Genomic DNA, 12,161 nt, shown 5'->3' with positions numbered 1-12,161 from the left:
TATGAGAAATGTTATTCCAATCAAGCAGCAGAAATTAACCTAGCGGGCTTGCGATGCTTGCTTGGAATAAAACTTCTTGTATTTTGAACTAAAATGATAGGCAAGCAGTTCTCACTGGGTTACTTGGTAATATACTTCATTTTTGTATTTTTGAATTTTCGCGGGCGCCAATCGATTTTCTGGCGCAGTCGAGAGCACTACTCAGTGCGTTTTACCTGTCAATGTGTCAGCCATCTTGTTTTGCCAGTGTGGTTAATATAGACCCGACGCCTCTCGCTTAGGGGGGTCGACCTTAGGTGAAAAGGTTACGACCCCCGCCTTGCCCGTGATCTGTCAGGATGATGCGAGAAAGTCTTTTTACGTTTGGGAGTAGTGGTTTGCTGGATGCTGAGAGACTCACACAGAGACCGAATTTACAAAATTAACGTGTTTATTTTTAGAAAGGCATGCTTACAATGATCGAAACAATCGGGATTGTAGCCTTTACTCCTACAATCCCGATCTGTGTCGACCGGACTGTTTTCTTCCAACCTCCCCGTGTCCTCGAAGCTATAACTAGAACGGGCTTATAAGTATTTACTAACGATTCCTCCAACTTCCATCAAACCTAAACGCGTTTTCTCAGCAGCTGCATATATGTGCAACAAATTGAGAAGCAGACTTGGTGATGAGACACAGGATGCGTTGTTATTTCTCAGATCATATTTTCGCAATTCAAATTAGAATGTTCCTATTAGATTAGTTTTCTTTATATTTAAGAAAAATGTGACTGATTAATATTATTTTTAAATACTTTTTGCTAAGAAACTTACTTTACTACCTACTTACTAGGTTGTTATATGAAAGTAGTCTATTTAGTCGATGTTAAGAGAGATTTTTGTTAATTTTCAACGTTTATTTGCATAGTTTGTTACATAAAGGTTTTTTCAATTTATGTGAGTTTAAAGAGATCTCAGTGATGCTTAAAAAAGAATAAATTTAACATGAAGACTGAGTGATTTTAAGTCTGGTTAGTCTGACTCTGAGTCTGATTAGTTAGAGTGATTAAATTAGCTAGGTGTATACTGTAAAATATGTTGATTTTTGTCTAAATTTTGATTTGTTGATTTCTGTAAGATTTTCTTATTTTTTATTAATCCTCAATACCGAAATAATCCCGGGATCGACTAAGTATAATCCCGAAATCCCGGGATTAGAAATAAGGACCGGGATCGAATTCCCTAGTCATAATAAACTATCCATACGGTATTTCCATAGAATCGTCGCATCAATGTTGTCCAGAAACTTGAAAACGTTTAATAGAATGGTTAAACTACCGAGAAATGCTTTCCAGAATAATTGATCCGTTCACTCCTAAGTGTTTAGTAAGGATTTTTAATTGATACGTTGCGCCTAAAATCGACCCGTTTTTTGTTTTTCTATCACAAACGTACCATTCTTTACAATGGTTATATATTTAAAATTTTGCTAAAGGTTAAAATTTTTACATAAAAAAACGTCTATAATCCGATTCTAAATTAATTTAGCAAAAACCCACTTATTTATTACGTCAGCAATCAAATAAAAAAAATGTTCGAGGAAAATGCAGGTTCGAATGACAGTTACAGTATTTATGTCATACGCTGCTGGAAGCCACCACCCCACCGCCAAATGACACGATGTTTATTTCTGGTTGTATGTAGTTTCCGATTGTTTTATTCGATAGATGGACGTTAATTATTTTACTTAATAGGAAATTAAAATTCCGGAGTTTATAAAAATACTGTATTAAAACCCCATTCGAGTTAGCCAGTTTAATTAACACGTAAATCCCTAACACGTTAGACGATCGGGGAAAGACTTGCAGTAAAAGCAGCTTCGAATTATCCCGGTTCAAGTTAACCAGGCTTAACCGTAATAAAAAAGAAAAACGGAGAAAAAATTTAGCATTTTAAAATGCTTTTTAAAATTTTGTAACACAGCTATAAGAAGTTTGTACTTTAGCAGTGTATTGTGGCAACTGAGAACCACTGAACAAAAGTAGGATTTTCTTATATTTTGAACTTTGTGGACTGGTTTTATTTTTTTGGTATTTTTGAAGGAAAAAAGTCAAAATTATTACAAAGTAACATCAATGTTTTTAAATTGACAGACAAGACTTATTTTATTGAACAATTACATCAAGGCACAATATTAAAATCACTTTGTTATTTAAAAGAAACAATACAAGGAAGGTAGAATGGTCCAAAGGAATTTCTAAAAGTTTACAAACTCTCTTGTGATATATCTGCAATTTCTGTTCCTAATGAAAATATATTCTGAATAAAAAATAATAATTTTTATATATGTATATATTCATACATTATTTTGAATATATCAAATTACGCTGCTCGAGGGATTAAAATAAAAACTTTGGCCCACGTTATATTTAATCAAAGCTCACATAATCAAAGTATTAGCTGCAATTTATTGAATATTTACAGAAATAACACAAATTAGAATTTTACTGTATACACAAAAATAGTTATACAATAACCTATGTGAAGTACAAGGAAAAATCACAGCTAATTTGTCCATGATCTAACATTATGTGAAAAGAACTTTATACAGATAGTTTCAGAATAAATGATTTAAATCAAAATATATTAACACATTTTTATTATATTGAAAGACAAAATAATGGATTTAAATTCAGGTTTAGAATATGCCAAGATTATAAATCAAAAAGAACTCAAAAATAGAGAAATCAATAATAAATTTTAGGGTTGGCACTGTTTGTGGGAGAATAGTTAAGTTTTTTCATTAAATTTAAAAATATATGATTTTAGTATCACAAATGTACATTGTGTTTGGTATAGAGGATGAGCGTCAGAAGATTATAATTTTTATTATAAGTCTGTGGTTTGATTCAGCATTTTTATATATTCTAAACTTAATAAACTATATAATAAATAGAAATAAAAAAGGAAATATCTTTTAACTTCTGTAATATAATGTTTAAATTATCACACTGGTAATATCACAACATATATAAAATAATGCACCAATAATTAAAAATAGTAATTTTGGGGGTTTGTTTTCGATCATGAAAGGCACAACTCATTCAAAAGACACATTTCTTTTCAAAGTGTCAGATGGCACCTACATTATTTCTCAAAAAATTAGAATTATTCTACAATTTGGAGGTAAATTTTGGTTTGAGTGATATGAAAATTTATATTTTTCAAATCAGAATAATATATTTTTAAAGTTTAACTTAATTTTTCTTTGTTATATATGCCTTTATATCTATATATATATGTATATAAATATATAGCACAATCATTTGAATTTCAATAACTAATTCAAAAAAATTCTACAGTAATGAAATAATAAGTTATAAAATGTAAAATGAGATATATTCACATAATGATTGCATGGGACCTTAACAAAATATCAAAAACAAAAATATTTGGACTTAAATCATTTTAAAAAACAAAGAACGAACATTAGCAAATGAGGAACTATAAAGTTAACATGCATTATATAAAATATATAAATTAAATCAAGAAGTCAGATCCGATTTGGAGACAATTTCGTACTCATCAATATCAATGTCACTATGCCGAGAAGAGTGGAGAGCATTTTCGGAAGTTTGCTTATTACTTTTGTTATTTGATTCATGATTTGAATTAGAATCCGTGTCGAGCACATCGGTAAATGTCAAACCTTCTGAAAATAATTCTTCATTTTCGGTGTCAGAACTGTCTTCTTTATAATAAGTTGGAACAATATTAATTAAGTTGTCTTCTCCATTTGCATTTTCTGGTTGAGGTAATTCTATTTCATCTGCACTTTCATCATCATCATCAACACTGGGAAAATTTTCAAGACCTTGATATAGTGATAAGTCATCCTCTATAAAAAAAAATTATACATATAAAAAATTTCAACTTAAAAAAAATTCAAACTTTATTTGAAAAAATAAAAACACTAAACATTTTCACATTGTATATTTTGTATTCCTTTGAACATAAAATAGAAACAAAATCAAAAATAATTAAGGTATTTTAAATTTTCACTTTTATACTAATATAATATAAACTGTATTTATAATTTCTCAGTAATTTTATTAAAATCTTTATTTGAGTATAATATTTTGTAGTTTAACTGCCTGCCAGATAGCCAAGCAATGAATTGTTATCCCATCCGAGGGGTCAATAGATTACAAATACTGTAAATCATAAATTATGGGAAGAAAAGATTGGGAATATTCGCTGTAACTTACACAGGCCACCATCAATGCAAACCAGGTTCATCTATAATGGTTGAAATTTTTGGCTTGCTGTATAGCAAACAAAAATCAACCAACCACGCAATTATAAAAGTTAGTCACGTAAATTGCATATTTAAAATTGAATTTACTCTCTTCAATGAAAGCCATTCTATATATTTACCTAGATATTCATAACACTAATGTTGAACACAGTGTCCATGGAAGCTTCCCTTGTGTTTTCTAAAATATAAATGCATACTGTGCAATTATTTTCATATTTTAACATACTTTGAATTAATTAAATTACATATTGCAGTTACAATAAAATATCATCTTATTACAAATTTCTATACTACATGTGAAAAGAATGCTACTGTATATTCCAACATAAATTCATATACAGTAGACCCCCTATAAAACAGGTTCATATAATACGGATTTGTATAATATAGCAAAAAAATTGCAATCGTATTTGCATAAACATGCTAAAAGAGACTCGTATAATACGGTAAAACGTCATCGCTAACTTGCGTCGTGACAGGATTGATCGAATCTAGACCAATAGCGAATATTGCGCAAACCGTTGAGTTTAAATGAGCAGTGGACCTACTAAAAACCATTTATTATTTAACGGCCATAAAAATTATATTTATATTAATGATGTCTCCAAAGTTCAGCAAATTTTTTGCAGAAAAATAAGTTATCAGAAAACATGCGCCCACCGTTCAATGCGATGCTTCGCAACGAAAACAAGCTTAATTTAAGCAATGGCGTCGTCGAACGGTGCACACTCGGTAAGTAATCCTACAATTTTTTGTTTATAGTATAGTTTATATGGATTATTCCCAAAAAATTATACGTGTTTTGGAAATGTTGAGTCAAATTAGTCTAGAATCGATTAATTTTATGGAAGAAAACCTTTCAAACAGCTGTAGTCCGTAAACTGCATGCATGCCGGGCTGTGATTGGCTCATGTATTTAATGACTCGTAGAACATCAATTTCATAAAGAACAGAACGTATCTACTGTGTTATAGCGGGGGGTCAACTGTATGCATATTCCCAATGGAAGCGCTGTATTGTTGAATACGGGACAGCTTCCACAGCAAAAATATCTGAATCGTGTAAAGTAGCCAGATTATACACATTTGCACATGTACTTTATAGAGCACCAACCTCACGCCGTTTAGCTGGTGGATGCTACACACCAAAATATTGTATAATGCTTCCAATGATTCTATCCAGGATGGCACAGCTTCCCTATCATCAAATGCCACCACATGCCACTGGTTGAACAACAACATTTAAAAATGTCAAATACAATGAATAAAAATTATAAGAACCAAACTCAAGTTTATTTTCAAAATAAAATGTGGTAATTTGGAAAATTTAACATTAATCTGAAATTAACACTAACTTGTAAGAGGGACAACAGGAAAAGATTATGAATTTTAAACAAAAAAGTTCAAAAGATGACATTATTTCAATANAGTTATAAACCGTTGCACCGCAAATGTCTAGTCTGATCTAGTACACCAATAGTGCTACTTGTTCGTAGATGGCGCGTATAATTGAATTAAGTCGTATACCGAGCAAAATTTGTTTTGTCCAAACAGGACGTATTCTAAAGCAGACGTATACCGAGGTACCACTGTACAAGCAATGCAAATGTATGAATGTGCAGCAATGTGAGCACTGTGTGTTCTGATGAAAATGTCAGAAGAAATAATTATAGCTGTGGCCAGACATTTGGTCAAAAAGTAAATGATTGAACAAAGAAATATACATGTAGGAAATTTTAATAATTTACTTATATAAGGAAAACAAAAAGAGAACTTCAAATACATTTTAGAATAACAGATTGCAGACTTGTGATACAATAGGCAAAACTCTGCTTTTCATAAACATCGTTTATTAAATTGTTAATTGTAATATTGAAAAAATAGTATTGTGATCTTATATCATGATTATAAAGCATTCTGCAGGAAATTTTAAGTAAGTGAAAAAATATTAAAAACTGATAAGATAATCAAAAACTTAGTGTAAAATAAAATGATAATTAGCTTCAAATATTATATATAAATATAATAAAAATAAACATTTATAACAATAAACATAATATATATGAAATAAAATGATGCCCAACACAATATATTTTTTAAAGTTCAATAAAAAAATTAAGTACTCCTATATAATTATGTTGAAAAATAGTCTTACAATATAAGCAAAAATTAATTTTTATTTGAAAATAACACAAATTTTAGTAATGAATAATTTTTCATTTAAATAATCAAAAATTTCATCTGGAATGTGTTGTTGATGAAAGCCATTTCTTACAGCTTTAAATTATAAAAATCATTACTTAAAAGTATCCTCAGACAGAGGTTTCAGTCTTCAAACTCTTAACAGCTATTTGGCTAGCAGGAGTTAAAATAGACTGAAATATTTTGGTTCACATTAGTAAATGAAAAGTAAGATTTTTAAAAATTCATTTGGTTTTTTTTTTACTCTGACCCATGGGCACTAAGAAGTCTTTTTTATTAAGTCCAATGTAAATTCAAGTTGGGCTCACAATTGGGCAGGGTTAAGATTTCCAACTTGAAACAGTGTTGACTCTTGAACCTTCATATTTAACCTATATCAGGAATGAGAAAAACAATGGGAATAGCATACCATATATGTCAACTAACACAAAAGAATTTAAAACTTGAATTTTAAAAATGACTTCTAGATGAAGTCAAAATTAATTCAGCAGCACACACTCATTTGTCAGGAAAAAGAAATAACCAGTTTAAAGATATGGTGGCAATTAATCCAAATCATGTTGATCAATGTTTGGAAAATGACTTACAATTTAAAACTGTTTCAGAAAATGAAGATGAGTGAATCTTTTGAAAATGCATTGATGCTAATATTTAATACAAAAATGGCTTATTGTACAATAAAAAAAAGATACTGCTTTATATTGTTCTCATTGTGATAAAACACTTTGCCTTGACCATTTTATTGTCAAAAGTGATCTACATTGTCATACTGTAAATTTTCATACTGTACTTCATAATACAGGTAACCCCCGTATAACACGGCACTTCTATAGCACGGATTCGCTCTAACACGGTTCGAGAATTGGTACCATCCCCCGTATAACACGGCACTTCTATAGCACGGATTCGCTCTAACACGGTTCGAGAATTGGGTAAAACCCTCGTACAACAGGAAATGTAATAAATTTTTACATACTTAACTAATAATAGTTCACAAAAATTATTATTTTCGCGAACTATTAGTACTTAAGTATGTAAATTTTCTCTTCTCGCCTTCTGTCGATACAGGTGGTTTTTCTCGAAACTTGTTTCAATGTTGCCAGATCGCGACGCTTCTGCTTCTGATGTTGCCGAATGTTTTTCCCTTATTCCATACTTGCTTTATTCTTCATAAGTGCTTAGCACCATATAAGGAAATTTATAAAGACCTTTTAACTAGAAGCAAGCAATCTAAAATTACATACATTTTGCAAAAGGTAAAGCATGGATCTGAAGATAATGCAGAAAAATGCTCAGAGGATAAGGATAACTTGCCAAAAAGAAAACGCTCTCGGTTAATTAATAGTGTTTTTAGTGATGACGAAGAAAACATTGTTTAATTTATATTAATATGTATCACTTAAAAAATTTTAATGAAGATATTTATCTTAATTATGAAAATATACTAGCATGTTTTTTAATTTTTGGAACCTAACCCTTTTTTTCGTATTAGTTCTTTGTTTCGTATAACACGGATTCGCATAACACGGCAATTTTTTGGAACGTAACTACCGTGTTATACGGGGGTTACCTGTATAACTTTTTTGTTCCCTCACAAAGTTCTGTATTAGTTACGTCAATTAAATTTGTTGTAAAACAGGTAAATACCATCTGCCAAAGTAATCTATAAAAAGTTTTTCTTTACATGAAAAATTCAGCATCTTAAAGCTCAATGATCATATCAGAGCCAAACAATTACAGTATTAAAATTGGGCTATATTACAACTACTATTACTTACTCAGTATTTAATAATTATTAGAAGCAGTAATGTAGCCCAATTTAATATGGTAATCATTTGGCTGTGGCACTGAATTTTTCAATTCTTTGGCTTTTAACCCCTAAAATAACATTAAATACAGAGGGTGATCTGTTAATGAACAAATCAGATAACAAACACTTTCGCGAAAGATTTTTATGTTTGGACTACAAACACCTCACAGAACAAATGCAAGAAGCAACGTAAAATAATGAATACCAATTGGTCTTCCCTTGTCTTCAGGCAACAAACTTTTCGAAGCACAGGAGACGTTGATATCGATGCTCAACCCGGTATATACTGTTTGGATAGTATTCTTCTAAACTTTGAACCTCTCCCTTGTAATTCCAGCCTTTTATTTTTCTGACAGAAACAATTCTTTTATAGTATTCGCAAGACTGTCAAGTGGGCACTCGTTAAGTTTTTATTTTCGAAAGGTAAAGTAGCAAAGGTAGAGAGTGGGCAGAAGATGTCTGATGTTGCTGGGCAGTATGGCTTGAACAAAAACTACAGTAGGGAGCAGTTCAATCTTATCTAAGAAAGATACATTATAATCAAGAAGACTCAAGCAGCTTAAAGAGTGATAAAAATCACATCTGAGAAATAAAAAACACTGGAGAGCTCAGTGGAACCTGAAACGGATCTGACAACAGAAGAATGCCAAGAACTCTTGAATGAAGAACACCAAGAAACTCAGCAAGATATGTTTTCTTCTGAAAAAGAGGATTAATGCCAATATCTGCTCTTAAACATCTTTTGAAGAAGTGGGAGGATGTCAGAACAATGGTCTTAGAATGACATCCAAACCAGGTTGAGGTTAATAGGCTTGGGGATCTCTACAATTACAATGCTATTAATTACTTCTGAAAAATCCTGAAGAAGAGAGAAAAGCAATTGACATTAGACAGATTCTTTAACCCCCACAAATGGAAAAACACATGACTGATAAAAATGCAAGACTGTGTATATATGTATTTTTATTATTACATATAAATAAACATAGTAAGAAAGTATATGATTTTTTATTTTTTGGAGTTTCTAGAACGAATTAATCAAATTCCCATAAAAACCTATGGTAAATTGATAATTGGTTAACGAACAATTCGGATAGTGAACGAAATCTTGGAACGGATTAGGTTCATTAAACAATCACCCACTGTATATATAAATTCATTTTTGTCAGAGGTGATACATAGAGTATATTCAATTTTTAGTTACTTACCAATCTAAAAATGCAATAATTGTAACACTTGGGGCTTCCTATAGACAAAAATCCCAATTTCTCAAATTCATCATTTGGACTTCTTTTACTATTTTATTTTTCCTATACACTAACTACAATAAAATATCTTACACAAACATTGGCTCTCCTGAAAAATCTTATTTCTGAATCATATTCACTTTTCAGTCCATTTCCAACAATCTCTATGTATCTCCTGTTTACCCCCAAAAATGAATATCAATGTCCCTACATAACTTCTATTTTTATTGCTATCAATTACACTTTAGTTCAAAATTGTTTAGATTTATTTGTTTTTGCCTAGGAACCAAGACCAAGTTCCTATTGGTTGTTTGGACTGCCTCCCCATACCTGGTGGTTGTTCTAATATATTTTTATATTAGGCATTTCACTCATGGTACATGTTGAGCTAAGTCACTTAAAGCATACTTCTCTTGGGACTTCTTTTCATAATCCTGCCTAACAAAATGTAATTAAACTGCTAACTGAATTAAGTATATCAAACATTGTGAAGCCCAATATGTATATAGAAGAATAACCAAATGATTGCCTGAAATAATTGGGTTATAACTCTGCTAATTTAAATGATTAATACCAAGTAATTTGCTACTAGAGGTAGATGTTATATGCCATCTCTTAACTAAACTAATAATTATAATTGTAATAATTTATTATATCCTGATTATTTAAGGCAATCATTTTGGGTATGTTTCTATATACCTATCAGGCTTTGCAATGTTTGATATATACCTTGGTAGATAAAACGTTAGCTGGCTGAGTGATGTTGTGGAGTTGTACTTAGGCTGTGGGCATATAAGTCATACGCAGCCGGCATCGTGATTAACTAACTGCTTATCACTAGAGATGCCTTTACATCGCAATCAAAGTCCATATGATCGACTAATTCAGTTTGAGGGGGGAAAGGATCTTCAGGTTGAGAAAAGCTGGATGGTCATCTTGCCAAATAGCCCATTCTTACAATGAGGTATGGACAAAAGAGCTCATACACATGGTGTCCAGGCTCAGGATACCCTCAGCAGACCACTAGCCTGAGAGGAATTGCTGGTCCTCTGACAAGCAAACACAGTCAACCATATCATTGTCCATTATCTGAACAAAGGTGGTGCCATCATTACAGGCCCCAGCGTCTGTCTATACCATTTTGAAGCACCTGGGTGAAGAATATTTAGTATTGTGGCAGCCACACATTGTCGCCTCCATTTGGAGTGGTATCAGTCCAGACAAGATTGGACTGCAATGGAATGGAACTGGGTCATCAATAGAGATGAATCCAGATTCAGTTTGGGCACTGATTTATTTGTGTATGGAGGCCCTGTAGTAAATGCCTCAATCCTGACTATGTTTGGAGCGGAATACTGCCACCACAGCTGGTGTGACAGTTTGGGGTGACATCACACACAATAGCCAGTCACCTCTAGTGATCCAAGGGTCCATGACAGCCCAATGATATGTTAGTGACATCCTGCAGCCATGTATTGCCTCAGCAGGGCTCCCAAGAACCATTTTCCAACAAGACAATGCTCGAAGATACAAAGCAAGGGTGTCACAGAACTGTTTCAGTCACATTGCCACATTTCCCTGGCCTGTCTGGTCCCAATTTATCATTGAGTGAACATATCTGGGATTACTTGGGACACCAAGCTGGACAGCATGGGAAAACGGTTTGTTGGCCAAACTAGAGGACCACTTATAGCAACTGTGGACTGAGATGCCACAGGACACCATAAGACACCTGTGTGCTCCATGACCACCTGTATCACATTGTATATTCATGCTAGAAGTGGCCAACAGGGTATTAGAACCTCCGTTTATTTGTAGTTTTCCTGCAATAAATGATCCTTTTGCTTTCATTTTGTAATCACTTACTTATATCACAGTTATGCTCACACATGTACAATTTTGTTCAATCGTGACAACTCCTTCTTGGTGTGCTAATTTTTATAACAACAAGTGCATAAATAAACAGATGTTTTCAAAAAGTTTGTAAAAGACTAATACTAAAAATAACAGATTAATTAAAAAACAGAAATCAACAATTAACTAAATTTTAAATAAAAGTAGCTTTTGAGAATTTATAAACTTTATTAAAATTTTTAGAATACAGGGTGGACCAAAAAGAATATACGTATTTCAAACTGATATATTTAGTAAACTATTGATAGTAGCGGTGTGCTGCGGGTATCGGAGGAACAAGTGCATTGTCTAGTTTGTCCCCAGATGTCAGTTGTGCTTAGTTACAATGACGTATTCACAGTTGTTGTAAAATGGCTATGCCACAGCACAAAAGCTTTTGTATTCTTGAGCTTGCGAAGTGTAATTCCGTGATTACAGTGCAAAGACGTTTCCGGTTGAGGTACGAAATTGATCCTCCGAATGGATGGAACATTCACAGATGGTACCATCAGTTTGTTCACACAGGTTGTGTATGTAAAGGAAAGAGTCCTGGCCGACCTCGTGTATCTGAAGAAAATGTCGCACGGATTCAAGCTGCTTACCAACGTAGCCCTTCAAAATCAACACGTCGTGCCAGTCGGGAATTGCAGCTGCCTAAAACAACAGTTTGGCGTGTTTTGAGACGCAGGTTAGTTATGAAGCCCGGACCGAACT

General features: G+C 32.4%; 1 protein-coding gene across 3 annotated transcripts in view; it reads right to left on the bottom strand.

Moving 5' to 3' along the window:
* Positions 1-2,426: 2,426 nt before the first annotated feature.
* Positions 2,427-12,161, bottom strand: part of LOC111633678 (reticulophagy regulator 3-like) — a 59,897-nt gene continuing 50,162 nt past the window's right edge. For all 3 annotated transcript variants that reach the window (XM_023378289.1, XM_023378290.1, XM_023378291.1), the window contains one exon: positions 2,427-3,876. In XM_023378289.1, coding sequence (XP_023234057.1) covers positions 3,524-3,876 — 353 coding nt within the window. In that variant the 3' untranslated portion in view covers positions 2,427-3,523. The remainder of the gene's footprint in view (positions 3,877-12,161) is intronic.

The sequence above is a fragment of the Centruroides sculpturatus genome, unplaced genomic scaffold, assembly GCF_000671375.1.
Source record: "Centruroides sculpturatus isolate CEXI.00-Female unplaced genomic scaffold, Cexi_2.0 scaffold871, whole genome shotgun sequence".
In the NCBI taxonomy this organism is placed as follows: Eukaryota; Metazoa; Arthropoda; class Arachnida; order Scorpiones; family Buthidae; genus Centruroides; species Centruroides sculpturatus.
This window is presented reverse-complemented; position numbering and strand designations above follow the sequence as displayed.